General features: G+C 57.2%; 3 protein-coding genes and 1 long non-coding RNA gene across 7 annotated transcripts; 2 read left to right on the top strand and 2 right to left on the bottom strand.

Moving 5' to 3' along the window:
- The first annotated feature begins 544 nt into the window (after positions 1 to 544).
- Positions 545 to 6,718, top strand: AIP (aryl hydrocarbon receptor interacting protein). 2 transcript variants are annotated; one of them, XM_038563741.1, is made up of 6 exons: positions 545 to 821; positions 3,737 to 3,916; positions 5,122 to 5,310; positions 5,733 to 5,909; positions 6,004 to 6,137; positions 6,401 to 6,718. In XM_038563741.1, exons 1-6 carry the CDS (start codon positions 723 to 725, stop codon positions 6,471 to 6,473), a joined length of 852 nt encoding a protein of 283 aa, XP_038419669.1. In that variant the 5' UTR covers positions 545 to 722; the 3' UTR covers positions 6,474 to 6,718. The 2 variants fall into 2 exon arrangements, with proteins under 2 accessions (XP_038419669.1, XP_038419668.1); XM_038563740.1 differs by having other exon boundaries at positions 553 to 821; positions 6,004 to 6,145; positions 6,401 to 6,713.
- Positions 6,719 to 7,298: 580 nt separating this feature from the next.
- On the bottom strand, positions 7,299 to 20,375 carry PITPNM1 (phosphatidylinositol transfer protein membrane associated 1). 3 transcript variants are annotated; one of them, XM_038563738.1, is made up of 25 exons: positions 20,198 to 20,375; positions 19,867 to 19,987; positions 19,123 to 19,241; positions 17,486 to 17,700; positions 17,279 to 17,400; positions 16,846 to 17,070; positions 15,000 to 15,329; positions 14,823 to 14,918; positions 14,633 to 14,740; positions 13,911 to 13,972; positions 13,566 to 13,816; positions 13,067 to 13,256; positions 12,859 to 12,966; positions 12,471 to 12,628; positions 12,182 to 12,387; positions 11,581 to 11,751; positions 10,763 to 10,927; positions 10,378 to 10,526; positions 10,167 to 10,277; positions 9,671 to 9,787; positions 9,352 to 9,500; positions 9,113 to 9,262; positions 8,849 to 9,032; positions 8,412 to 8,540; positions 7,299 to 7,809 (listed from the first exon to the last, which is right to left on the bottom strand). In XM_038563738.1, exons 3-25 carry the CDS (start codon positions 19,198 to 19,200, stop codon positions 7,546 to 7,548), a joined length of 3,738 nt encoding a protein of 1,245 aa, XP_038419666.1. In that variant the 5' UTR covers positions 19,201 to 19,241; positions 19,867 to 19,987; positions 20,198 to 20,375; the 3' UTR covers positions 7,299 to 7,545. The 3 variants fall into 3 exon arrangements, with proteins under 3 accessions (XP_038419666.1, XP_038419665.1, XP_038419667.1); XM_038563737.1 differs by lacking the exon at positions 19,867 to 19,987; XM_038563739.1 differs by lacking the exon at positions 19,867 to 19,987 and having other exon boundaries at positions 14,633 to 14,737.
- Positions 20,376 to 21,552: 1,177 nt separating this feature from the next.
- Positions 21,553 to 23,750, bottom strand: CDK2AP2 (cyclin dependent kinase 2 associated protein 2). Its single transcript, XM_038563736.1, has 4 exons — positions 23,073 to 23,750; positions 22,667 to 22,767; positions 22,448 to 22,580; positions 21,553 to 22,090 (listed from the first exon to the last, which is right to left on the bottom strand). Exons 1-4 carry the CDS (start codon positions 23,152 to 23,154, stop codon positions 22,023 to 22,025), a joined length of 384 nt encoding a protein of 127 aa, XP_038419664.1. The 5' UTR covers positions 23,155 to 23,750; the 3' UTR covers positions 21,553 to 22,022.
- Positions 23,153 to 25,957, top strand: LOC111090991. Its single transcript, XR_005373590.1, has 2 exons — positions 23,153 to 24,138; positions 24,452 to 25,957. It is a non-coding gene; the product is annotated as an uncharacterized LOC111090991 (long non-coding RNA).
- Positions 25,958 to 27,007: the final 1,050 nt, after the last annotated feature.

Below are 27,007 nucleotides of genomic sequence, written 5' to 3'. Positions count from 1 at the left end.
GGGGCTCTCCCAGTCTCTTGGGAGCTTATTGTACTCACAGGAATACCGAAACCCTCTTACTCCTGGTTTTATTTTTTGGTTTTCATTTATTTGCTTTTTGTTTTTTCCCAAAGATAAAAATCCAGGATGCAAAAGTCACTCTGTTGCTAGATTTTCAAAAAGAAAAGGCCAGAAAGGGATACACGATAATAGTAGCTGTAGGTAGCGGCGTTACCTCGGAGGATGGGAGGGGGCGGCCTCCCATCCTCCGAGTCCCGGAGCCCCGTAATGCTGCGACACTACAACTTTAAACGGGTTGGGTAGGAGCACACAACCACGTGGGAGCGACCTTCCAAATCCATTCAATGACCTAATTGCTGGGGACGCCCCGCCCCGCCCCGCGTCCCTGGCCCCGCCCCGCGTCTCTGGCCCCGCCCCGCGTCCCTGGCCCCGCCCCGCGTCCCTGGCCCCGCCCCGCGTCCCTGGCCCCGCCTCTCTGGCGCGTCCCGCCCCCCCGGGGGCCTCCCCAGCCTCAGGCCCCGCCCCTGGTCAGAGCTGCGCGCTCGGCGCTGCGCAGAGAACCAATTACAGTCCGTTTCGACGTTTACTCCCTTTTTGGCATCTGCCCTCAGCCAAAATGGCGGCATCTCGGAAGTTGCCGAAGCCCTAGAAAGTGCCGAAGCAGTTCCGGAAGCTGCCGAAGGAGTCCGGAAGTTACCGAAAGAGAGCAGCGGGGAAGAAGGATGGCGGATATCATCGCAAGGCTCCGGGAGGACGGGATCCAAAAGCGTGTGATACAGGAGGGCCGAGGAGAGCTCCCGGACTTTCAGGATGGAACCAAGGTTCGTGCCCAGCCCCCTCCCCTCGACCCTTTGGCGGCGCGGTGCGCATGCGAGGCGGGAGGAGGCCTTAGGCGAGAGGTTGCGCATGCCCAGAGAGCAGCGGCCGCTGACCCTACCGCTCACATGCCGAGCTCGACGCTGGTTGGTCTGCATTTAAGTAGGGGGTGAATTTAGAGACGTCGGCCTCGCCCGGTGGTTTGGCGGTGTGGCTGCATTGGTCGGGGAGGCCGTCAGTCATCATCAGAAGGTTGCGGGGGTTTGGCTTCAGCGTGTGCTCAGACCTGGAGCCGGAGGAGACCCAGAGCGGGAGACCTGGGACGTGGGGGGTGCCCCGGGACTGGGGAGGAGGCTCGGGGCCTCTGGGTTGTAAGGTTCAAGTTCTTTTATAGATGGGAGAGTCTTCTGAAAACACTTAGGCTAGCTCCCATTGTTTAATTGGGGAAAAGTGAGGCCCCCGAGCGCGCAAACCCATTAAACATGCCCAGAGGTCAGGTCTGCCAGACTGGAGCTCTTGGGCAGAGTTTTGGACCTCTCTACGTGATGTTGCTCAGGACAGAGAAGGGCTGGGAGGTTAAAGAGTCTACCACCTTCCTCCTTTGTATCTCCAGGCCTCTCCTGTCCCCTCCCCAAACACCCTAAGTCTCCGGGCTTCCCTGCTTCTGCTCATGCAGTTCCCTCCTCCTGGAGTGCCTTTTTTTTTTTTTTTTTTTTTTAAAGATTTTATTTATTCATCCATGAGAATGCACAGAGGGGAGAGAGAGAGAGAGAGAGAGGCAGAGAGAGAAGCAGGCTCCATGCACCGGGAGCCCGACGTGGGATTCGATCCCGGGTCTCCAGGATCGTGCCCTGGGCCAAAGGCAGGCGCCAAACCGCTGCGCCACCCAGGGATCCCTCCTGGAGTGCCTTTTTCAGTTGCCTCTAGAGTCAGTTGCTTCCCAGGGGCAGCCCCCAGGGCCCAGCAGAGCAGTCACACAGAACATGCATATTGAGCAAGTAACCAAAGATCCTGGCCTGGATTGGGGACACCAAAAGTAAAAGCGGTTGTGAATGAGCAGCCCTCTGCCAAGGTTGGGTGGGTAAAGATTCTAGACTGGCCCAGCGTCAGTGCCATGAGAGCAGAGGGAGAACTCCGTCGTTTTGATGGTCAGTTATATTAAGAGGGATTCTTTCAGAGTGGAGAGAAGAGGTGTGGGAGTGGGCGCATGTCCCCATGGGCTGTGTGTAGAGGGGGTTGATGGCCTTGAAGAAGGGAGATTCTGGATGGAACAGACACCAGGAGGAGAGACATTGTAAAGATAGTGAAGATATGTGTGGCACCAAAAAACAGGGACAAGTAATACCAAAGAACAATCCCGTGGTGATCGAGCGCTCACAGTAATACATGATGCATAATACATACTCTGTTTCCTTTCATTCCCACAATGCGGGCTGGGTTAGGGTTGCCTCTACTTTACTGATTTGGAATCAGAGTTCAGAGATGCAGCATCGTGTGGTGGGCAAAAGCGTGGGCTTCTCTATCTATATCCTGCCAAGGGTTTCATCTTCAGATCTCTTCTCTCTGCACTCACCCCCTGGGTGATTGTCCCCCAGGCTCATCTCTAAAAAACTCTCCACTGCCACAGGTGTATTTTTGGCTGCGCTCCCGACTCACCACCATCACTTGGTGGCATCTCAGACTTAGCCAGCTGTACCCAAGCCTTCCCCCATCTCAGTGGGGGGGCACCTCCAGCCTTCTGGTTGCCAAAACCCTCCCAGTCTCCACAGCCCTTCCTGTGCTCTCATGTCCTGCAGCAAGCCTTCAGAATGCACCGGGGATCTCACCACTTCTCGTGGTCTCTCCCTGGACCACCCTGGTTCAGGTCCCTGTTGTGCCCCTGGCCTACTGTGCTAACCTCTTAACTCACCTTCCTGCATCTGCCCTCACCCAAGTCAGATCCTCTCCCTCCTCTGCATGGAGCCACCCAGAGTAAAAACACAATGGCCTCACCATAGCCTCCAAGTCCTGTGGGATCGTTCCCCTTGACTGCGGTGACCCCACAGTGCACCCCTTCCCTCATTTGCTCTTTTTCTGCCACACTGGCCTTTTTTTAAAATTTTTTTTAAGATTTTATTTATTTATTCATGAAAGACACACACAGAGAGAGAGAGAGAGGCAGAGACACAGGCAGAGGGAGAAGCAGGGGCTCCATGCAGGGAGCCTGATGCGGTACTCGATCCTAAGACTCAAGGATGATGCCCTGGGCTGAAGGCAGGCACTAAACTGCTGAGCCACCCAGGCTGCCCATGCCACACTGACCTTGATGCATCTTGAACACACTGTATGATCTCACTGCTATCCTTTTGGCCTAGACAGTTCACACCAGTTTCCTACCCCAGCATCTGTCTGGTGGGCTTTCTCTTGTACTCTCTTCAGATATCTGCTCTAATGTTGCCTCCTCAGAAAGTGTCCGCATCCTGTGTATAAATTTGCCCTGTCTTCCTCTGCTGCATTGTTTTCTGATCCACAGCCCTTAGCTCCACTGTATATAGCACAGTGTTTTGTTTCAGCCTCATCTCCTTTAGAAGTTCCATGTGAACTCCATGGGCACAGGGACTTTTATCTGTTCTGTTTACTGCTGTGTCTAGCACAGAGCTCAGACACATAGTATGTGCTCAGTAAATATTTGTTGAAAGAACATTTGGTGGCAGGGTGCTTGGAATCCCACCCCAGCCTGTCCACCCCCTAACCATGTGACTTGGGCTCCTTCCTTCACTCTCTGTGACTTAGTTTCCTCCTCTGGGTGGTGGGGTAAAGGTCAGGTGGTGACCCTTGGGTGAGTCCTGTGCCCCATGCTATCTGCAGGCTGGGAGCTGGCTTGTCCTTGGGGGCTTGGTGAGTGTTTGTGCCCTTGCCTTATCCCACATGTGGCCTGCAGGCCACATTCCACTACCGGACTCTGCACAGTGACAAGGAGGGTGCCGTGCTGGACGACAGCCGGGTGCGTGGCAAGCCCATGGAGCTCATCATTGGCAAGAAGTTCAAGCTGCCTGTGTGGGAGACCATCGTGTCCACCATGCGTGAGGGGGAGATCGCCCAGTTCTGCTGCGACGTCAAGGTACCTGACATCCTGCACCTGCCTGCAGTGTCTGTCCAGATGTTTCCTATTCCCCATCCTAGGGCCTGTGCCCTAGCCAGGCTGCCACAAACTCCCTCCAGGGCACTACACCAACAGGACATCGGGGTCCTGGCCCCTTCTGCCTTCTCCTCTTCATTAGCCAGACTGCAGCCAGGGGACTGATTCTCAAATGCAAATAACCTGCACGACTGTGTTTTAAATCCTCTCTGGCCCCTAGTTACTCTCAGACTCTCACACAGCCCTGCAGGCTCTGACTCCTGCCAGTCTTCCCCTCCTACTCACCTCCCTGCCTTTCCTTTCTGTCCCCTTCTTGGCCAAGATCCTACCTCATACTTCAAAGTCAATTCCTGGGGTCACTACCCCTAGGAAGCCCTCCCTGACAGCTGGTGGTTGGCTTGAAATCCTCCTCTGGGTCCTCTAACCCTCATGCCCTGCATGGCCAGGATTTGGTCCTCTACCTGGGTGTAAGGGACTGCAGAGCAAGGACTAGACCTGTTTATCTTTAGCTCAAAACACTCAGCACCAAGACTGAGGACGTCTGCTGGCTGGAGAGACGTTACTCCCACAGTCTGCTCCCATGCAGACTATAGGGAGAGTGAGCAGAGCTGGTTGGACTGGGGTTGAGGTAGTCAGCTTCCCACCTTCTCAGCAGCTGTTCCTGGTGAAAGGTCAAAGACTAGGTCCTCTATGCCTGGAGGTCTCCGCCGAGCGCCCAGACCTGAGATAGGCCCTGAATGGGGTGGGGCTGGGGCAGGAGAGAAGGGAGAGGGATGCTGAGAACAGAATGTGGAGGGATCCCAGTAATGGTGAGAAGTTCAGCTTGTGGGCTACACCTCTGGGAGGAGGAGGAGGAAGAGGCAAGAGCCTGAGCTTGTAAGAGCAGGGGAGGTGGGTTGACAGTGAGAGTGTGTGTTTGTGTTGGGTGTGGGAGAGGTGCTTGGTTTGGTGGCCAGAGAGTGTGGTGGGAGCTGGGGACTTTGCCAGAACAGAAGGCTGGGATGCCAGAGGACTCTGGAGGGAGTTTCTCTGTTTCAATGGAGTGGGGCCTGAGCCAGTTGCTGCCCCTCTCTGGGCTTCAGTGTTCTCTCTCAGGTGGTGATGGGGCCAGGGGCTGGGCTTCTTGGGTGTGGAGACCAGGCAGCCCACCCTGACAGAGCCCCTGGTGCCCACTTGCCTCTCTACAGCATGTGGTCCTGTATCCGCTGGTCGCCAAGAGTTTACGCAACATCGCAGCCGGCAAGGACCCTCTGGAGGGCCAGCGGCACTGCTGTGGTATCGCCCAGATGCATGAGCACAGTTCCCTGGGCCATGCTGACCTGGATGCTCTGCAGCAGAACCCTCAGCCTCTCATCTTTGACATTGAGATGCTTAAGGTGAGGGGCTACCAAGCCACCACTGCGCAGCCTCACAGCAGGAATTGGTCCTGACTGCTCGCCCAGGGCTATTGGATGGACCGTTGTAGGGTTGGGATAGGGCAGGTACAAGAACGCCTGGCAGGATCCTGACAGTCTCCATAGGTTTCCCTCCTGGGGCCCCTCTGCTTCCGCAGGTCTCTGTGAAGGTAGGGGTTTTCACCATCTTGTTCACTCTTCTGTTCCTGGAAGCTGGCCTCGTGCTGGACAGGTAGGAGGTCCTACTTAAACATTTGTTGAATGGTCAGTGAAGGAATAAGTGGTTCTGCTTCTGGTGTCCAACGTCCAGAGGCCCGGCCAGCCTAGAGGCTGGTCAGGTCTGCCGATGGGGAAGACCCTGGGGTGCCCTGGGGCCTCACCTGATGTGGCCCATGCTCTGGCAGGTGGAGAACCCCGGCACATATCAGCAGGACCCCTGGGCCATGACAGATGAGGAGAAGGCAAAGGCAGTGCCAGTCATCCACCAGGAAGGCAACAGGCTGTACCGTGAGGGCCACGTGAAGGAGGCCGCCGCCAAGTACTACGATGCCATTGCCTGCCTCAAGAACCTGCAGATGAAGGTGCTGCCCGGAGGCTGTGGTGGAGAGGGTGAGCTGGAACTAAGGGACTCGGCTCTTAGTGTCTTCTGGCCTCTCGCTGTCCCCATGCCCCCAGGAGCAGCCCGGGTCCCCTGACTGGATCCAGCTGGATCAGCAGATCACCCCGCTGCTGCTCAACTATTGTCAGTGCAAGCTGGTGGCCCAGGAGTATTATGAAGTGCTGGACCACTGCTCCTCCATCCTCAACAAGTATGACGGTGAGCCTTTGACGTCACCCCCCTTTGGAGCCCCTACGTGCACCTGAACAAATGTCCTCCACCCAAGCAGGGTCATGGGCACTGTTGTGTCAATGACATATGAATGGTGTCGTGGGGTTTTGGGTGTGGTTGGCATTCTCCGTTTGGGAGGGTTCTGACCCATGAGGGGACCACAGTGGCAGAAGTCAGGCTGGCCAGCTGGCTTGTCCCCCTCTAATGCCTTTGCATGCCTGCTGCCCTCTGGCACCCCTGCAGACAATGTCAAGGCCTACTTCAAGCGGGGCAAGGCACACGCGGCCGTGTGGAATGCACAGGAGGCCCAGGCTGACTTTGCCAAGGTGCTGGAGCTGGACCCTGCCCTGGCGCCCATCGTGAGCCGTGAGCTGCGAGCCCTGGAGGCACGGATCCGGCAGAAGGATGAAGAGGACAAGGCTCGCTTCCGGGGCATCTTCTCCCATTGATAGGGCCCTGCCGGCCCTGCCCACCCTGCCTAGCCCACTGCTGCTCCCAGCACCCCTGCCCCTGCTGCATCATGCTTCTCTGTATATAAAGGCCATATTTATCTCTCCCTGGGCCTGTCGAGCTGAATCATTGGGAAGACCAGGGTTAACATCTCAAACTTACTGGTACTCAGGTGGTTTTGTGAGGCAAAGGATTGAGGTTCTGATCCCAGCTTCCCATTTGCCAGCTCTAGGACCTCTCTGGGCCTCAGTGTCCCCAGCAGAGATGAGGAGGATGATCTCTGTCATAAAGGAAGTGTCTTTTGCTGGCCAGGGCCGAGGTGCCTGGGTACCTTTGGTCCTCAGGGGGAGACAAAGGCACAGCCAGGAGGGCCTGAGTGAGGTGGCCCCCTAGTTTGGTCTCCCCTCCAGCCCCTGGTCCCACAGTCTTGTGGCCTCAGCTTCTGAAGGCAGAAGTTTTAGGCAGAAGCCAAGTCTGGGCCCATGTGAACTGAGGGGCTGACCCAGGTGGGGAGGGCTGCTTGTTCATGAGGAAGCCTCGGATAGAAGGGAGGACCTTGAGGCCCAGGCTCCCATCTTGGCCTTGCCTCTGACCTATGCTATGACCCTGGGCACATCCTGGCCCCTCTCTGCCCTGCAGTGTCCCCATCAAACTGGAAAGTGGGCTTGGTGCCAGGTGAGTGGGCAGTTGGCTGGGTTACAGGTGCTTTATTTTCATGGATTTACACACACTGGAAAGGCCTCCAGGCCCTTACTGCTCCCTCCTCCCCCGAGGCTAGGTGCCCCCCCACATGAAAGGGAAGTAACATCGAGGGGCAGACAGGGATGCAGGGTGTGGGGTGGGGGGGCCAGCGATCTGGGCCCCCAGCTTCCCACAGGTGCCACTTGGGCCCCTCAAGTACACGAATAAATAACTCAGGGCCAGCCACATTTTGGACCTCACTCCTCGCTGTCCAACTTGAGGCTGATGCTCCGGGCCTTGCCCCGGGCCAGGGCAGTGGGTGGTGTCCCTGGGCCCTCCCGCTCCACCTGACTGGGCCCCCTGGAGCGAAGTAGTTGGCTCTGCTTTCGGAGGAAGTCCACAGGGGCAGCCCCGCCATAGCTGCTCTTGGCCAGGGCAGCCCTGGAGGGTCCAGCGGGGGCATGAGGGTGGGAGCCTGCCTCCAATTGGCCCAGGTGGGCCACGTAGCCATCTGACAGGAACTGTGGGCAGAAATGAGGGGACAGCTGGTCTCAGGCCCACATGCAGCCCTCACCTGCCCCCCTCACTCCACCCCCACCCCCAGGCTCCTCGGCAGTGCTGGTGGCATTATAGACCTGGCATGGCCTGACCCAGAGCCTTCCCTTAGCAGACAGGAACCCCAGATTGGGAGCCAGAGTGCCCTGGCTTTCTTCCTCTGCCTTTCCCTGGGCTTCAGTTTCCTGAGGTCTTGGTGGAAAAGAGGAGCGGCTAACATTCAGTAAGCACTTGCCATATTCCCAGCCCCAGGCATGTTATGTGATATTCACAAGGGGTAGAGGTTGGTGCCAGCTCATTTCTGTTCTACAGGCAGGAAGTTGGGGCTCAGAAAGCTCAAGGTCCATGCCCGCAGCCACCGCAAAGTGAAATGAGCACTCCCGGTCTGGAGCACACCAGCACCCCTGCCCAGCAGCTCCAGGCTGCCCTTGACCCTATCCTAGGAGAAGTCCGGTGTCCTTTTTATAGCCGCCCCCTCAGGTGCTTAACGCAGGTGGTCCTCATGGCCTCAGACCCAGGCTCAGGCTACCTGGCCAGCTCCTGATCACCGGCTTTGCTCGGCCCTCACCTGGCACTGAGCTTGCAGCTTCCGCACTGCGCGGCCCACGATGTAGGTCTGGCTCGGGGGCAGGCCCAGCGCCGCATATACGGCCACGTCTTTGGGTGACCCATAGCCGGCCACGATGTTCAGTTCTACCTGTGGTGGGATAGGCTGGTTAGGGGACCGGGCCACTAGGCATCCCAAGTTTCTGGGAAGGTTTTGGGGGGCGGGGCCATTCAGACGGAGGCGAGGCCACAGGGTCTTATGTCACCAGGCCCAGATGGGAGCCAGAGTTGGGCCAGAGGACTGGGGGCCCTTCGGACCACTAGAGGGCTGGACCATAGGGGCCTCTCCTGCCAGTTAGGGTCCCGAGCCCATGGGGGTGGGACCAGGTGGGCCTCCGTGTGTCGGACAACCTCAGGTGGGGGCGGGGAGGGGCGGGGATGGACCCTCCCCCGCCGCACCTCCTGCACCAGGCTCTGCAGAAACATCGCCTTCTGGCGCAGTGGGTCGTGGGTGAGGCCATCGCAGAAGGAGACGACGCCGTGAGGAAAGTTGTGCTGCGACAACCAGGCCACCACGCGGTGCTTCTGCATATCGGGCCTGCCCGTTACATACACAATCAGGTAGCCCGAGTCCTGCCAGTGCCTGTGGGGTGGGATGGCGGTCAGCTCTATCGCCGGGGGTGGGGCGGGTCACCAGGGTGAGCTGGGTGGCGCCGCTCCTACCTGACCACATCCACGGCGCCGGCGCGCACCTTGGGGTCGCTGCCCATGATGGAGACGCTGGCGGTGAAGGAGCCGTCGATGCTGAAGACCACGGCCGCGGTCCCACGGGCCACCACGGTCAGGCAGCACTCGGCGTATGTGTGGTCGCCCCTGCGGCCCAGGGACTGCATGAGCTGCGTGGGGCAAGCGAGGCCCGGCAGAGCCCCGGCCCGCGGAAGCCTGGCCTGTCCAGTGCTCACCTGACCACCATGCGCACCGGGTAGACGCCGATGCCCAGCGCGCGCTCGAGGGGCACTGGGAAGGTGAGGCGGCCAGAGCTGTTGGTGACCTCAGTTCCGAAGTGGATCCACTTGCCTGAGAGTGGCTGCGTCATGATGTAGACGTCTACCTGGTGGGGCGAGCAGGCGAGAGGGCCCGTGAGGTGGAGCCTCACGCACCCCAGGACCCTGAGTGGAGGAGGGTCTGGGCTGTCATTGTTGTCGGAGGGTGGGGGAGACCCAGAGTTGCCCGGCTGGATGGGGGCGGGTCTACCCGGGGCCAAGGCCAGCATGTCCTGACCTTCTCTCCAGTGAGCGTGACCACGTCCAAGGGCCCGTACATGAAGCGCCCGTTCAGCACCTGGGGGCGGCCCTCGCACACCACCGTGTCGCTTGCCCGGTGGTTGGAAGTGACGTTCTGGCGGGAGGAGACGGCGTGAGCCCACAGCCCGGAGATGACAGGGATGCAGGAGGAGCTATTGTGGAGGACCCACACCCAGGCAGGGGCGAGGCCCAAGTGGTGGGCACTTTTCCGACCCGACCTGAGGTCAGGAGTGTGTGTGAACTGCGGGTCCCAGGGGATGGACAGGATGGGATTCAGAGGATGAGGCTGGGTGCAGAGAGCACAGATCCGGCCAGCGGTGGAAGGGGAGGAGATTCTTGGTTCCCAAGGGCAGGGCCAGGACTCGGTGTGGGGGCGGCACCCAGGAAGGTCCCAGGAACGTAGTGAGCAGCAGGGATGCTGGGGAGAGGGGGCAGGGTCTTGCTCCTGAGGCCGCAAGGGGAAGGGCCCATACCCGGATCTTGACTTGCGTGCGTTTGCGCTGCCACTTCTCTCTGGGGAAGGCCGGGCTGTAGATGGATGGCTCCTCGCATTCCGTCAGCTGTGGCTGCTCCTTCTCGATCACCTGTGTGCGAGAGGCCACATGAACAGGGAGCCTGGGGTTGCCTCTCGGCTCCCTATCCCTTGTCCAGGTCTCATCTCCCACCCTGTATCCCCGAGCCCACCTGGCGCAGGATGAAGGCCACCACATCAGCCGACTCCCAGTAGCTGGCGTGGAAGAGGTGAGGCAGCGTGACGGTGGGGAAGGCGGTGAGCGCCTCGGGGCAGTAGAGCGAGTAGTCAATCCGCTTGGTCCCCCACCAGCGCTCCAGGACTGCACGGCCACGTTGGGCAGTGGGTCAGGGGTGGCCTCCCACCTCATGCCCACGTGTCTGGCCCCTGAGTGCTCTTTCTCCCCTCCTTTCTGCCAAGCCTGCTCTTTGCCATGTCCAATGTTGGGTGCCGGGGCCCTCTCATCCCAGAGCCAATGCTGGGGGCAAGGGTGTTTCAGGTGGGCTTTGGGGGGCAGAATCAGCGTCCCCTCCCCAGCTGGGTGGCTGGTTGACTTACTCTTAACCACTTCACTGGTGGTGCTAGGAGCAGCTGGCTGGGCTGGTGGGTCGGTGCCTAACTCACTGCCTTTCCAGAAGGCACCGCTGGCAGAGGTGGGTGTTGAGGGCACCAACATCTCCAGCTCTTCCAGAAAGAGGCCTGAGTGTGTCTGCAGAGTGTCAGCTGGGGGAGGTGGGGCAACCTGAGTGGCAGTCTGAGCCCGGCTGCCCTCCTGTCTTCCCACCTAGGGCTTCCAAGACAGCTTGGCCCTGACACCTCCCTTGTCTCCCCTGCCAGCCCTCCCTGGTCAGGTACTGGCAGAGGCTGAACTGTCCCGTATTTGGGTAGAAATGAAGAATAGGGGAGCATTGTCTCCTTTTAGCTTATGCCAACAGTCAACTGTATTCCTGCCGGAATGCCTGCTACCACCACCCCCACACAGGCCCATTTGTCTCATGGGGCCAAATGGGTACCCACTTGCATGCATACACAGGTACCTGCCCCATACTGATGCATGAACACAAGTGTATATGCATATGCTGTGCACCGCCCCCCCTCCAGTATAGCAACCCCCCACATTGTGGGTATTCCCAGACACTAGCACGACAGTGCCACTGGCTCCTCTCTCTAGCCTAGCCATCATGACTGCCCTCAACTTCTTGGCAGAGACTGCCAGAGAGTCTTGGGTAGGATTCCATGGTCTTGGGATTGGTGACATGAGAGGTCAGCAATGATGTAGGAACCACCTCACGTCTTCTTGGGTCAGGGGGCCCTGTTCCCATCCCTCCCTGTTGATGCCCTCCTACTTCTCCCCTTTATCTTGGTTGGGGGCATACCCAGCAGCAGGGATGAGCCATCTCCTAGGGGGAACTTCTGGTAGCGGGGCACCGCCAGTGGGGCGATAGCTTGAAATTTGGGAGCCAGCAAGGGCTCAAGGCGGGAGGCGCAGGGGTCGGCCGCGTGGAAGAGGTTGTAGATCTGCTCACAGGCTGGGCGCATCTGGGCAACTAGAAGACAAAGGAAAGAGGAGTTGCAGTTGGGCATGCTGGGAGGTGTGCAAAGCAGCACCTCACATGCTGTATGACCCTGAGCCAGCCCTTCCCAAACTGCGCTCCCTGAGAGGTCACCAGATTCCTGATAAAGTGGGATGAGTGTCCTGGCTAAGAAGAGATAAGACCTTTCCTCTGCTGATGGGATTGGTGAGGACCCCTTCCCTGGGCTGTCAGACCTGTTCCCTGTTCACAGAGCAGAGCACTGTGTTTGGGAACTTGGCCTTGGCAAGTCCCTTCTTTCTGAAGGGCCTCAGGTTCCCTCCTCCAGCCAGCAACTTAGTTTATACTGGGGGTATGGCAATAATGCCAGCATCTCATGGGAAACAGAGGAGAGGGAGGAGCAAAGGGAAAGGTGTGTGGCACCCACCCCCACCCTGAGCCTCACCCTCCAAGGCGGGCATCACGGTTTTGCGCAGAGCCAGCACCAGGCCCAGCGGGGAGCCAAAGAGGAAGAAGCCGGAGACCTTGAAGTCAAGGCGGGCAGCACTGGTGGGGCCATCAGGAGCCTCAGAAGTGGCGGCAGGTGGGCAGGAGGCTGTGCTTGCCCGCCTGGGCTCCCCAGAGGAGGTGGTTGGGGGGGCTGCCTGCAGGCTGTGTGGGGAAGGGTGCTCAGTGCTGATGCCTCCACAGCCCCACACAAGCCCAGGGTGTGGGTTATGGGGTAGAAACATCACCTGTTCTGAGCACCCTCAGGCTCAGTACTGGTCAGGTCGCTGGGGGTGCGTTGGGCAGGCAGGACTGAGGGTTCTGGGCTCGCCCGGCCCAGCCCCTCCACCCCATCTGCCAGGGGGTCCCGCACTAGGCCAACCTCCGGTGAGAGCAGCTCATTGTTCTAGACAAAATAGAGGACAGAAATATCCCTAGGATTGGAGACAATTCGATTTCTACTTATTTGGAGGTGAGGAGAGAGGCTTGGGGGTGGAGCAGGGACTCCAGGAGAGAACTCGGGGCACAGCCCAATAGGGGACAGAATAGCAGGGGAGCTGTCATATTGCAGGGGACAGAGACCTAGAGCTGGAGAGATACCCCCCTCCTGAGGAGGCAGGGTTCGGCCAAACTGACCATGCTCCCTCGGCGGCTGCTGCCCCGGCTCCCTGTGCCCACACTGGCACTATGGCAGAGCGCATCGAAGCCCAGGATCCCGCCGACGCCATCTCCAATCAGCACCACCTGATTGGCGAGAGTGGTGCCATCAGGAAGGGCTGTAGCAGAGGCAGGCAGGTGGAAGGCTCTAGCAACAAGCTTCCCGAGGATGCCCCTGACTGCTGACCTGCCCACAGAAGCCAGCACCCTCAGGCGAGCGCAGGAAGGCAGCATAGGCCTGGTTGGTGCGGGCGATGACAGTGGCCACAGCGCCCTGGTACCGGGAGGATGAGGTGGCCAGCAGTGGCAGGGCAGCCAGAGGAATGTGGTCCTGGGAGCGGGACAGGCTGTCACCGTCATGGCTGTAGGGGCTCAGGCTGTAGGAGGAGGTGGGGTGGGTGGGTGGGAGGCCCTCCAGCCCTGCATTGCCTCCTCCCAGTCCCCTTGGCCTGTTGGCAAGTCTTAGCACCATGGGGCCTTTGTGGGGAGCATCAGCACCCAAGGGCCCTTTGTGGGGTGCATTGACTAGAAGCCGAAGTCCACCTGGGTGGATGACTGGCCCAGGTGTCTGGGTTCCTGGCCTCCTCCCCCCTTTCCTCATGAGGTCTTTTAGGTCCCTGGAGCCCCATGCTCTCTGCTCCTTGAAGACCCTGTACATCCCCCACCCTCCCACCCCTGACCAGTACTTGGAGACAAGGGCATAGGCAGCAGCACAGATGGGTGGGCAGGGCACCAGACGCAGCGCCACGTGGCCCAAGGCCTCAGGAAAGTGGATTCGTGTGACAGCCTCAAAGGCCAGGCTCAGGGTCTGCACGTCCGCCTGCTTGGAGTTGGCATCTCCAGGGCCTGAGTCCAGGATATTGCCGCTGTGCAGGATGAGGAAGAGGGCGTGGACTGCACATGCCTCTGCCCCCAGCTCCCCAGCTCCGTCTGGGCCCTGTGGGGCAAAGTGGGGTGCCAGGGGTGTCAGGGCAGTAGCCTGCCTGGCCGACAGGCAGAACTGCAGTTGTAGGGTAGGTGACCATACTCACCTCTGAGTCCCTGGGTGCTCGGGCCCCATCCCCAATGTCTTTGGTGGCCTCGGTTCCAGGGTCTATAGGATGGGGGAAGCCAGTGAAGGAGACTGAGGGGTCTGTGGAGATCCCCTCATAGGGCACTTCAGATATCTCTGCTTTGCTGTCTGCCTAAGCCATCCCCCAACTTCCTGTATCCTCTCTCATCAGGCTCTCGTGGGTCATTTCACATGTCTGGGCCTTTGTATATGTTGGTCCTGCTACTATCCAGGCAAACACGCCTAGAAGATTCCTTCCAATCCTGCCCTGTCCAATATGGTAGTCACTAGTCACATATGCCTATTTAAATTGAAATAAATTAAAATACAATGCAAGGCAAAATTCAGCTCCTTAGTCACACTAGCCATGTTTCAAGTGAAAACCACATGTGGCTAGTGGCTAGAACATTTCCATCATCACAGAAAGTTCTAATGGACAGAGTTCGTCCAATCCTTTAAAATCCAGCTTAGATACCATCTCCCATGTGAAGCCTTCCTGGATTCCAAATTAATTCCTTCGTTTTTTGGCCTGTGTCTGAGCTTGGAATACTCTAACCAACCATCTATCCACTCCTTATCCACTAATTATTCACCTGTATATTTAATGGACTGACATTCAATTGAGGACCCCATTAAACTCAGGGCTGAGTTGTTTTCTGAGTGTCTACTGCATTCAGAGTGCTGGTGGATGGCAATCTTTACCTGGTGTCCCCTCAGCCTCCACAGGGGAGGCAAAGGCGTCAATGAAGTCATTGGAGTTCCACTTGGTCATCTCCTTGGGGAAGACCTCATCACTGTCTGAGAAGCCTTCTGAAAGGACAAGGGGCTATGTCATGGGGCAGGAGGAGCCGCTCAGGGATACCCCCACCCCCACCAGGGCTGTGGTGCTGACCATGGGCATCAAAGAATTCCTCCTCAGAGCTGTTCTCAGAGTCTCGGGCAATGTTCTGCATGCGCCACTCGGACAAGCTCTGGGGAGACACGCCCCCTGCAGGGCCATATCAACCTCAGCCTGGGTGTCCAGCCTGAGGGTGGCTCCCTCCCCCACCCCCCCATGCCCCAGCCTCACCTCCATGCTGGGATGAGTAGGAGGAACGTGAGGAAGAGGACCACTGCTTGCCAAAACTGGCATCAGGCGAGGCATCGGGGCCGGAGGGTGCCTCAGGCCCATCGGGGGTGCCAGCATGGCTGGCTGCAGCCCGGGCCTCAACGCTGCTAGGCTTCCCAGGGGCCTGGGCCTCCGGCCCCTCAGTGCCTGTGTTGCACTTAGCCATGCGCTGTGCCAACATGCGGGCAGTCTCTTCCTCCAGTGCCCGGATGTCAGCCATGCTCAGCTCTGTCCATTCATCCTGCCAGCACCAGGCCTGGCGGTGGGCCCGTAGCATCACCCGACGCAGACCTGTAGGGGCATCAGAACCATGTCCTCCCAGCCTGAACTTCCCTGGCACGGCCACCAGGCAGCCACATACCTAGCCCCCTACATGGGGTGATGGCTTCTCTGGGCACACCACCCACCCAGAGCCACAAAGTAGGCCAGGGCGAGTGCCATCCGGGAGATGGGAATAGAAACTGGGGCATTTGTCTTTCTGCTCCACCTGCCTCCCTCTGTTCCTGCCTCTTTCATCCCTCTGGACACTCCAACTCTGAGCACAAACCCAGTGCTGACACCCTGGAAAGCTGGGACCCAGGCTTCTTGCTGTCTTTCTCACTAGCTTCCTGCTGACTTCTTCAGAGGAGTTAACAATTAAGGCATTAACAGTTAATGAAATTGTTGATAGTTAATGAAGGTGTTAATAGTTAATGGAAGTGTTGGCACTTAATGAAGTTTGTAGCGAAAGATGATACCCATTCTGGGATATTTTCATCGGAAGCAGAGGAATAAAGTTAGAAACTCCAATATCTAGGAGTAAACTAGTATCTAGGAAATAAACTAATAAAGGTCAGATTATAATTATAAACTTCTGGAAGGAAATAGATCAGAATCTTAACCACAGTTATATATTGCTGGTTTCATTTTCTTATTCGTGCTTTTTGGTATTTTTACAAATGTGAGACAAGGAGCCTATATTATTCTCTAAGCTAAATTTCCTCATCTGGTCTGTAAAATGGGAATAGCAGTTCTTACCTTGCAGGGGTGTCATGGGTGTTAAAGGAACTCTTGCAGGAAGAGTGATTAGCAAAGCACCTTACATGTTGTGAATGCTCAGTCAGTGTTAGCTCTTTTTTTTTTTTTTTTTTTTTTTTTTTTTTTTTTAGTGTTAGCTCTTAATACCCGAACCAGCCTCCTGCTCATTCACAGAAGGGAAAACTAAAGTGCAGGGCTGGGAAGTGGCTCACTGGGGGTCCCATGGAGCCCGGGCCCCTGTACGCTCCTACGGTAGGCGGCCCACCTTCAGACCTGGGGGATGTGGCGGGGCAGAGTTGCAGGAGCCGTCGGGTTAGAAACAGGACTTCTGGATCCCAGGGCTAGAGCATGGGGCCATGGGAGCTGGGCATGGGAGGGGCCCCAAGAGAATGATGGCAGAGTCCCAGCCTTAGGCTGTATTTCTTTGTGTGTTGCTGGTTAGGGCTGCTGACCCTTTTGAGAGTTTCTAAGTCTCCCTTGACCCACCGAACACTGGAGAATCTTGGAAGCTTAACGGATGAAAGTAGCATCTCTGAATGTCAGTGCCTGCATGCTCAGAAGTCATGTCCCCAGCTTCTTGCCCTCCTGACTCTTACCTATACCTCAAGGCTAGGCTCCCATGAACCCCCAGCCGGGCTGTGCTGCTCTCCTCTGCCCCAGTGCCAACAAGTCAAAGGGAAATGATGGCTTTATGCTTCTGGGAGCATAAAGACTGGGAGCACCCCTGGCTCAAATAAGGGGTGCCTGGTGGATGCTGGGTAAAGGGAACCTCCTGTGGCTGGGTGCTCACCGACATCATGGATGAACTGCTCGATCTTGGCCTGCATGCCCCAGTAGCGGAACTCGACCTTGCACAGCTTATAGGCACACATGAGGGGCCCTGTCTGGGCCGCTGTGCGTGCCCAGTCATCAGCCAGTGGTCCGCGGCCAGTCTTGGCCGAGCGGTACAGCCGGGGGTCCTCTTCTGCTTTGTATTCTCCTGGGGCCACTGCATCCCGCACGATGTCGATGGTGTCTGAGGGGAGGGTTCCAGCAGTATACTGAGCCATGCCAGCCCCCTCCCCCACTGCCACCCCTTCCCTGCCTTGGGATTGGGAAGGCAGCCTTGCACAGCCAGGAATCTGAGACCTGGAGAGGGGCTGTGACTTGTCAGAGGCTGCTCACTGAGGTAGCAGGTGGCCTGAGAGGGCCTCTAGGTTCCCCTCACTGGCCCCAGGCCTCACCCAGGATGCGCTGTCTCCTCTCAGCTCCACTCAGGTTGAAGACATTTGGCTGCTGCCCGCCATCAGGCAGGTAATAAGTCTCTATTTCGATGGAGAATTTCTCCACAAAGGGGCAGGTGTACCTGGGCACAGGGCAGGGGTGAGGGTCATTACTGTGCCCACCAGGGCTGTTCTCCTCATTGCTCCAGGCCTGCTCCGCCCACTTACCGTGTCCGGGTGTAAGGATAAGCATTCCAGGATTCCTCTTCCACCTGCAGGGCAGCCTTGGGCAGCAGTGCCCGGAACCAGCCTGGGATGTGGGAGCCCACGTGGTACACCTTGTGTGTGTACTGCCCGCTGCCGCCAGGCCCATCTGTGTAGGGCCGGTTGGCCAGGATCTCCACGCCGCTGCCCTCACCACTGGACTCCTCCCGGCTCTTTTTCTGCACCCGGGGCAGAGCAGAATGGGCAGCTCAGCCCCAGCTCAGCCTGGCCCTCTACACAGTGCTAGAATGCTAGTCCTAGCCTTTCTATCTCCCTGAGACCCAACCCTGGTCCCCTGCAGTTCCCTAGGATCAGGATCACAGCTGCTGTCCGGTCCTCCACAGGGCTTGCAACCCAGCACTCATTCACATACTGATTGTCTGCTCTTTTCTAGGCATATTGGGATTATATGAATTGGGACCTCCTGTTGATGAACAAAACAAAGACCCTGCCTGCCCTGTGGGATTTAGTTCTAGTGGAGGGAGGGACTTAACAGAAGCAAATGACATGGTATGTTAGAAGTGGTGAGTGTTATGGGAAGAAGAAAGTGTAGGTTAGGGCCAGGGATATAGGGTTGGGATTATGATTATGACAGGATGATCAGGGAAAGCCTCACTGAGAAGATAACATGACCACAGTGTGAATACAGCTTGAAGTAGGGGAGGGTGGATGTGGAGTACAGATGTGGGGTGGAGGGAACTATTCAAAGCAGAGGGGATGCCGATGCAAGCTCCTGAGGTGGGAGTGTGCCATATGTACTCCAGGAGCAGCTAAGAGGCCTGGAGGGTGGGCTGGAAGAATCAAGGACAGTAAAAGGGGCCCACACTTTTCTGAGAATCTGCTCCCAGTCCCCTCCTTCTCTGGGACCCCAACACCAGCTCCTGCCACACCCCTTATGGCTAGAGGGCATTCAGATCCTGTCCTTTTATAGTTCTGGTGCCTGAACTTGGCCCACTCAACCCTCTGAGGCTAGATCCTGGCCCTCTTGTCTCTTCAGACCCTGACCCTCATTTCTGGGGAACACAGGCCTCCCAGAGGCCCAGCGCTGTCTTCCCTCCCTGAGAGCCTGCCTCACTGCATTCCACCCAAGCTCAGACCCCAACCTCATCCTCTAGGGTCCCTGCCTGCCCCTCTGTCACAGTTTTGGGGTCTGATCCTCATTCCCATCTCCCTGACCACCTGGGGTTGTCAGGAATCTGCACCCTCTGGGGACCCCCTTTCCAGTCTTCTCTACCACCTGGCTCCCTGCCTCTCACTCTTGCCTCCTCATGCACTCCTTTCCCTCCCACAAGGGGTTACAGATTCTAAGGAGGATTAAAGGAGATCAGAAGTGGGCTGAGCATCAACCAGGGGCCAGGCATTTGGGGGATGGGGCCACTAGCCCCTTCTGCCCCTTTTCCCACAGCCACCTCCTGGGCTCCCATATTGGAAGGGGTACTTCTCTGTCCTTCCAAGCCCCAGAGCCGGGTTGACGGGGGCTGAGCTGGGCCTGGCCACTCGTCCCAGGTGCGGCCTGCGCGCTCCTGCTGCCATTACCCCATCATGAAGTGTGCATTGCCCCCCCCCCCCCCCCCCCCCCCCCCGCTTCCCACCGCCCTCACCTGGATCATGTAGAGCTGGGCCACCTGGTACTCATCCAGGCTCATGGGCAGCAGGATGTGGTACTCCTTGATGAGCATCCTGAAGGTGCTCGGCCGGCCGAGTGCGGCCTCCGCTCCGCCTGGCGCAGGGCACGGCGCGGCAGTCAGTGCGGGGCGGCGGCGCGCGGCCCCGAGCCCTGCGCGCGGGCCGGAGGGCTCGGGCCGCCGGACCCCATGCCTGGGCCCGCCACGGGGTGGGCAGAGGCGAGCCCAGTGCCGCCGCCAGCGCCGCCGGGGGCCACGAGCCGCAGCTAGGCTGAGCGCTGACCTCTTTTCCGCGCAGCCCCCGTCCCCCGCCCGCCCGTCGCTATGGCAACCGCGCGCTGACGCGGGCCCCCCGGAGCGGCTGGCGCGGGCCGGCGGGCTCAGGGGCCAGCTTCGCCTCTGAAGCCGCGGCCGCGTCCTAAGCCCCCTCGAAGCTGCATCCCTCCGGGACCCGCCCCCAGGAGCCGGGCCCCCGTCCCCTCCCTCCAGGCCCGCCTTCCACAGCCATCCGGTCGGGGCCCGCCCGCTGCATCACTATCCCCTAGTCGGCGGTCGCGTGTCCCCCACTCCCCATCCACTTAGAACCTAGTCCCCGGGATGTCTGTCCGCAGAGCAGCTCCGGGCGCTCCTCCTCTTAGCGTCTGTCAGTGCTCCCCACCCCCTGCACCCGAACCTACCTTCTTGGACCACATGACTAACCCCTCCGGCCCCCAGACCTGCCTTTGCCCTTCTGGCCCGCAGCCCAGTCCTCGACTTCCCCTCCTCAGCATCCTTCCTGGACCCCTGGCACTCGTCTATGCAGCCACACCATCATCCTTCCCGGAGTTGACCCCTCCTGGGGCTGAGGCAAGAGTGGCTCCACTGGGTATCCCACGGCCCCCACCCCGAGAGACCCGCTCCGCCCCTCTGCGCCCCGGTTCCGCGACAGGCACCCCTCCCACCTCGCACCCGGCGAGCAGGCGAGAGGCCCCATTTGTCCCCACTTCCCTCTGCTCCCCGGCGGACCGTCCCCCGCCGTGTTCTTGGCCCGCCCGCCGACGTCCCGTCTCACCTCTAGTTTAGGGCGGGCGCCCCTCACCCGGTCCGGGTGGGGGCGGGAGGGCCGTGGGTCGGAGCCCGGAGGGCCCCCAGCCCCAGCCTCGGGTTCCAGCAGCCGCCGGACCCTCTGGAGGTGCAGCGCGGGCCCATGGCCCCGACCTTCCTCCGGGTCCGCCCGCCGGCGCCCCTGCCGTCCCTCCCCCCGCCCGCCGCGTCACTGCGGCCGCCCCGCCCCTTTCCTGGGCCCGGCTGGCCCTCCCCACTCCTGCGGGGTCCCGCAGCCCCGCCCGTGGCGGCGGAGGGCGGCCCTTGCCTTCCTTCCCCCAGGCAGCGGGGGAAGAGGCAGTTCTCCAAGTGCTGGCGCTTTTTACTCCCGCTATGCTCTTTGGGATCTCCTAAGCTCTAATGGCTCGTGTCTCCACCCTGGCCCAGCCCTCCTGTGTGCCATGGAAATATGGCAGGACCCCATCCCCATTCTCCCCAGCCCTCCAACCTGGAACCCGGGATAGGGGAAATGTCTCAGTCCCCAAAGTTAGCCGAGAAGCTGGTCCTAGACTTGCCTCTTCTAAGGGGCTGGGGTTCCAGTGCCCTAGGCCTCTGGGGTCATTCAGGTACACACCCAGGCAGACCGCTACTGTGGTCACCGGAAATCCTTGGTCTAGCCCCTGAATGGGGCCCCATGGCTTTTCCCACAGATGCCTTCCGGGTCCACAAGTCTGGCCAACCAGACCCTGGGCAAAGGCTGAGACACCTGAGGGCTGGGCTCACGGGACCACACCCAGCTGGCTAGGAGGTGCTGGGACAGTGGATGGCAGCACCAAGCTGGATCTCGCTCCTGTTGGAAGACCATCCTCTCCCCTTGGCTCTGCTTCTCAGGTGCTGGAGAAAAGCAGCAGCAGTGCCCCCTCTCCTCTGAGAAGTCAGGACGTGTTCAGAACCTTCCAGGGTTGACTGGGAGGTTAAGATTTTAGAAAATTAAGACACGTGAGGGCCTGGCTTATATGAACTGACATTTCCACCCTGCCAGGCACTGACTGCCAATCCAGAGAAAGAACCCTCTAGGCCCGGGCTGGCGACAGTGCCCTCCAGCTGTGGAGGCGGCTAAAGCTCCAGGCTGCCCCCTGGTGGCACCACGTGTAGGAGGGTAGGGCTCACAGCTACTGGAGCTTAAGCCTTTTCAAGACTCAGAACTGTGAAGGCCCAGGGCTGGAGGAGGGCAGGGTCCCAGCCAAGTCAATGGACAGTAGGAGCCAGGCCAGGCCAGGTTCAGTGGCCCTGTCTCCCACCACTGCATTGCCCCTCTCCCCTCCTCGATCTCCTCTTTTCCAATTTCTTCCTGGCTCAGCAGAAGCACCACACTCAGAAAGATTAAGAGGTGAGAGAACAACTCCAAATTATCTTTTATTTATACAAAAAGGGCATATTTAGCAAAAGACACTGACTGAAAAAAGAGTCGCTATGGCCCAGGAGACAAGGCAGGGAGGTGACAGGCCTAGGGAGGCCTTGCTAGGGGAGGAGTCTAGGAAAGGTGGTGACAAGTCCTGGGTAAGTGCTGAGTGGTGGGGGCCACAGAAAGGAGCAAGCTCCAGTTGGATCAACACTGTTGGCAGGTCATGGGCGGGACTCACAGTGACCTCGCTGCTAACTCTTGAAAGAGTCCCAGTCAAGTGTTGTCGGCTGGAGTGAGAGCCGCCCCCTGGTTCCTGGAGGGCACCCACCAGGGGACACAGGACAGGAAGCCCAGGTTGGGAAGTGCAACTCGGGGTGAAGGCCAGGGAGAAGCAGGTGCTCTGCAGTGGCCAGGAAAGGTCCAGACTCGGCGGTGGAATTGCGTCCTGTTACGTGCGGGCGTTCCGCTCTGTCTCTGCCAGGCACTCTCTGACTAGGGCCCGGGCATGGATGATGCCTGAGGTGGGAATGGGCAAGTAACATGCAGCGACCCTGCAGGGTCCCACCCTCATCCTCCAGAGGAAGACCCTCCTTCCCCACCCCCTTTCCTTCCAGTGAAAGGGAGGAGGATGATAAAGGGCCTGATGAGATTAACGATTTGGCTAATCCTCAAATTTGTCCTTTTGAAAGACAAATGCCCTGGTCCTTCCCCCCAAACGGACTCAATTTCAATTCAATTCAAAACACCTCCCTGGAAAGTGACACCCACCCTTGTTTAGGCTTGGGTCACGCGGCCTCCAGATGTCCTTCCTTTGCTAAGGAAGGATTGTCCAGTGTTAGTCTCCTGAGCAGGGAGGGTGGAAGCCTCACTTACCTCTCTTCAGGCGCTCCATGGCGCTCTTGCTGCCAGCATAGGTGGGCCGGATCTCTTTACCCATCTCCTCTATGACCGACAGCAGGTCCGTGTAGGTGCTCTGGGAGCCCTGGGCGCCAGGTGGCTTCATTGCCTATGTCAAAAGAGGACAGGGCCATGAGCTCAGGGCCCGCGGGGACCTCCAGTCCCCGTCCGTAGGCAATCCCTCACCCCACTCACCTGTACATAGCCCATGGAGGGCGGTCCAAAGTCGTTAAACAGGGGCCTGAAAGGGGCAGCGGCTCCCGGCACTGAGCCCGACGGCGATGGGACACTTCCGGCTGCAACATGCGCGAGTAATAGGTCAGCGCGGGGCCGGGACCCGGCCTCCCAGCGTTCCAAGCCCCCGACCGGATTCGCCCGCTTCCCTCCAAAGGGATACTTCGCTCCAGGCGCTCAACTTCAGCGACAAACCCCTCCCCCTGCGCTCCACCAACTAGCCCTTACGTGACCACGCCCACTTCACAGGCCAGCAAACTGAGGCTCAGAGAGGGGAGGCAGCAGGCCCAGTGTTGCAGAACTCGGGCCGTGTTCTCGAGACCTCGACCACCCGGGCAGGCGAGCAGGGGTAGAGTCGGATCCTCACCTGTGGGGACCGGGGTGCCGGGCCCAGGGGTGCTGGAGCCGGGGGTGCTGCTGGGGGCGGGGGCGATGGGTTTGTAGGACATCCCCAACTCTCGGGTGCGGCGGACGCCGGCCGGCCGCTCCTCCGGGGTTGGCTGCTCGGCCGCTCAGCCGCGCTCTGATTGGTAAACCGGCCGCACGCCCCTGGTAAATAGAGCTCAGGCCGGAAGGGCGGGCGGGCACGAACGCTCTCTCACTCCCGATTGGTGTGCGCGGATGTCACTCGGGCCTCCTCATTGGCAGAGATCGGCCCCAACAGGCCGCAACCGCTGCTGATTGGTCTCCGCCTTTCGGACCTCGCACCTGTCTGCTCCGGATTGGGCGGTAGCTGACGCCCTACGCAATTGGCGAGTTCGGGGTCCGGGCCGGCGCGCTCTCAATCCGATTAGTCCCAAGGCCCGAGAGGCGGGGCCTTGGAAGCCGGGACCCGGGTCCGGTCGGCCGCGTTTTGCGCGGAGGGGTCTTCCCGGCGCGGGCGCCGCCTTCACGCTTCACTGGCGCTGCTCTGCACGTCAGCTCCGCACCGCCTGCTCTCGGTCCAGTTGGGGCTGCTATCACTGCCGGCGCCAGCACCGCGCGCGCCTTTCCACTGCACTGAATGCCGGAGGACGCAGGGCTTTGACGTGCGGAGCCCTGCGTCTCACCCCGTGCGCTTTTACGTCACCTTTCGCCGGCTCCACACCCTTTCCCCGGCCTGCGCATGCGCCCTCCTAAAGCTTCCGTTTGTTCCTATGGCAACGGGTCCCTCATCGACGCTGCCTCCGCGCCTCTCGGGTTTGCCTCGTCCTTTGGTCTAAGCTCGTGTTAGGTCCGAGGGCGGCCTCAAAGACCCCTCAGCCAGTCCTCCAAGACTCCGAGCCTGGGCCTCCTACTGGCAACAGCAGGATCATCTCGCCTTCGTTGAATTCTCGCCGCTCGCCGGGCCCTGTACCAAACCGATCTTGGGTGAGAGCACCAAGTGGAGCGAGGCTGATGGTTCGAATCTCACCCCACCGCACCAGCGATTTCCCCTTGGGCAAGTTACCCTAGTATGTTTGGGTTTCCCCATCGTAAAGATGCGGACGTTAGTAATAACTGTCTTACAGGGTTGTGTGGATAAATGAATATTCATAAGGAGCTTGTTTCATTGTCCTCTTTTCTTTCCATTTCTGCATCCAGACCCCTCCCCTCAAATTTCATTCCTCACCACCCTAGATCTTAGACTTTCCTCCGAACACTAACCCTTTCTCTTGGGCTACTTCGCCTCAAAACTATTCTGGCCTTGTGTATTCTTCATGCCCCAGGTCTGTAGATTTTCCTCCTCTCCGTGACATTTCATTCATTCGTCCATTCATCCAACAGGCATTTTCTGACTCCATCCTCCATCCTTGTGCGGGACACTGATGATATGGAAATGAACTGGCCGTGGCTTCTCTCCTCAAGGAGCTCCTGGTCTCAAGGAGAGACAGACAGGAAAGCAAAGGCACACAGCACAATAAGACAATGTGGAGACTGGTATACAGGATGCATTGGAACTAAGAGGAAGGAGCCTGCTTGGTGACATCACAGGAGTCTTTGCAGAGGAGGCAGCTTTCAATTGGCGAATGAACAAACTGTGATATATCCGTATAAGGGACTATTTATTCAGCAATAAAAGGAAATCATCTATCTAGCTCTGAAAAGACACAGGTAGGCATATTTCTAAGCGAAAGAAGCCAGTCTGAAAAAGCTATGCGCTGTATGGTTCCAATTGTATGACATTCTGGAAAAGACAAACTCATACATGAGGTAAACAGATTACTGGGTGCCGGGGGTGGTGAGGGGTAGAGTTAAATGAGTGACATCGGGGATTTTTTTTTTTTTTTTTTTTTTTTTTTAAGGCAGTGAAGTTATTTTGTATGGTAGGATTGAGACAGCCTCACTAAAGGGGTGGGGGAGTAAGGTGCTAATCTGGAAATGGGCGGAGTCTGTAAGTGAATGTAAAGGAGCTGCGGGTAAGCATCAACTTTAGTTGATGAAGCGGTTTTCTGTGGCAGTATGGGTTAACAATTGTGAAGCCACAGCACATGTACACTAGAATTGACAGTTAAGTCAGGATGGATGATTTCTTATTGTTGGAATAAGTAGTGACAGGTAAGCATGTGGAGGAGGCTAACACGATCAAGGTTGGAACTGGAGATATCAGTATGAACTCATGTTTAGCTCAATGTAGATACAGTTGGTTACATAGAGAAATTATATAAAGACTGCATATACACAGATTAGTGTACATGGGTATCTCCTCTGTCTGCTGAGAGGGCCTAGAAGCAACTTAGCACCCAGATCTTGGTTTCTAATAGCATTCTCCAATAAAATGAACCAGAGTTCCTTGGAGAAATGGCTAATTCTAAGACTGGGGTAGGAAATATACAAGATGATCTTGGAAGAAAAAAAACAAAACAAAAAAAGCCAAAAACCTCACAAAACCCCAAACCCACCACACCCCAAAATCCCAAACCCCAAATGCTAACATGATGGGTATATACCAAAGGGATACAGGAGCCAGCTGAAAGGGCTGCCAGTGGCCAAAGCTGGAGCAATTTGAACAAAATTTTAAAAAGAATAGGATTATAACTTGCATAAAATAAATATCTATAAGCCTATACTGATATATATATATGTATATTTATGTATATCATTTATACATATAAATGGTTGAGTAAATAAAGGTGGAGATATTATATATTGATATGTAATGTCTAGGATGTAATTATATGTATGTAAGTAGATGTAATTATATAACATATATCATATATAACTTATATGGTATATCATATATATATATAAATGGTTGAGTAAACAAATAAAGGAAGAGAAGAGACAAATCTATGTAGAAGAATTCCAAGTAGTTTATGTAGATATGCCTTTAATCAGGTGGATTTTAACCCCCACCCCTTAAGTGTGGGGGTACATAGTGACTTTCTTCCAGAGAGTGTAGTACATAATGGGAGAAAGAAAAAAGAGTAATTTTCTAGTATAGAAATTTTTTAAAAAGATTTTATTTATTTATTCATGAGAGAGAGAGAGAGAGAGAGAGGCAGAGACACAGGCAGAGGGAGAAGCAGGCTCCACACAGGGAGCCCCACGTGGGACTCAATCCTGGGTCTTCAGGATCACGCCCTCGGCTGAAGGCACTAAACCGCTGAGCCACCCAGGCTGCCCACTAGTATAGAAATTTAGACAAACATTACCTCCAGCCAGGTGATCAAGGTCAACATCCATAGTGATGTCATGTTAATAGTATGCACCCTTGATAATAATGGATGAGAAAGGCACTTTACCTCTGTGGTCTTCCTCCTGCAAACCCATAACCCTAGATTAATCATGAGAGAAACATCAGACAAATCCCGATTTAGGGACTTTTTATAAAATATCTGACCAGTCCTTAAAACTGCCATGATCCTAAGAAAGCAAGAGCAGTTTGAGAAACTGTCAAAACTGAGAGGAGTCTGAGGAGACATGATGCCTAATGTATTGTGGTATCCTGGATGGCATTCTGGAACAGCAGGATAATCAGGGAAAAAATTATGGAATCTGCATATGGAATTGCATAAAATATCGACTTTAGTTAATAACTGTATCAGTGTTAGTTCATTAATTGTGGCACATGTACCAATTCTAATGTGAGATATTAACAGACTGTGATGGTTACTTTTAAGGGTCAACTTGCCTGGGTCACAAGGCCCAGATATTTGGTCAAATATGATTTTGGGTGTGTCTGTGAGGGTGTCTCTGGATGCGGTTAACATCCATTGAATTGGTAGATGGAGTAAAGCAGATGGCCCTTCCCCTGGTGAGTGGCCCTTATCCAATCAGTTGAAGACCCAAATGGAACAGAAAGGCTGAGTAAGAGGGAACCTGGCCTACCTGACGGTTGAG

Source organism: Canis lupus, chromosome 18 (assembly GCF_011100685.1).
Source record: "Canis lupus familiaris isolate Mischka breed German Shepherd chromosome 18, alternate assembly UU_Cfam_GSD_1.0, whole genome shotgun sequence".
In the NCBI taxonomy this organism is placed as follows: Eukaryota; Metazoa; Chordata; class Mammalia; order Carnivora; family Canidae; genus Canis; species Canis lupus.
Note: the sequence above shows the minus strand (reverse complement) of the source record. Positions and strands in the feature narration are given on the sequence as shown.

What these genes read in the sequence shown, in the direction of transcription:
- AIP (XM_038563740.1), top strand. Translation starts at nt 723, where the DNA reads ATGGCGGATATCATCGCAAGGCTCCGGGAGGACGGGATCCAAAAGCGT. An exon ending in ACTTTCAGGATGGAACCAAG is followed by an intron (nt 822 to 3,736) that starts GTTCGTGCCCAG and finishes TGTGGCCTGCAG; the next exon opens with GCCACATTCCACTACCGGAC. An exon ending in TCAAGAACCTGCAGATGAAG is followed by an intron (nt 5,910 to 6,003) that starts GTGCTGCCCGGA and finishes CCATGCCCCCAG; the next exon opens with GAGCAGCCCGGGTCCCCTGA.
- PITPNM1 (XM_038563738.1), bottom strand. Translation starts at nt 19,200, where the DNA reads ATGCTCATCAAGGAGTACCACATCCTGCTGCCCATGAGCCTGGATGAG. An exon ending in GGCGCCGTGGATGTGGTCAG is followed by an intron (nt 9,033 to 9,112) that starts GTAGGAGCGGCG and finishes CCCACCCCACAG; the next exon opens with GCACTGGCAGGACTCGGGCT. An exon ending in AGCTGCAAGCTCAGTGCCAG is followed by an intron (nt 7,810 to 8,411) that starts GTGAGGGCCGAG and finishes TTCTGCCCACAG; the next exon opens with TTCCTGTCAGATGGCTACGT.
- CDK2AP2 (XM_038563736.1), bottom strand. Translation starts at nt 23,154, where the DNA reads ATGTCCTACAAACCCATCGCCCCCGCCCCCAGCAGCACCCCCGGCTCC. An exon ending in CGGCACCCCGGTCCCCACAG is followed by an intron (nt 22,768 to 23,072) that starts GTGAGGATCCGA and finishes CGCATGTTGCAG; the next exon opens with CCGGAAGTGTCCCATCGCCG. An exon ending in CCTCCATGGGCTATGTACAG is followed by an intron (nt 22,581 to 22,666) that starts GTGAGTGGGGTG and finishes CTTTTGACATAG; the next exon opens with GCAATGAAGCCACCTGGCGC.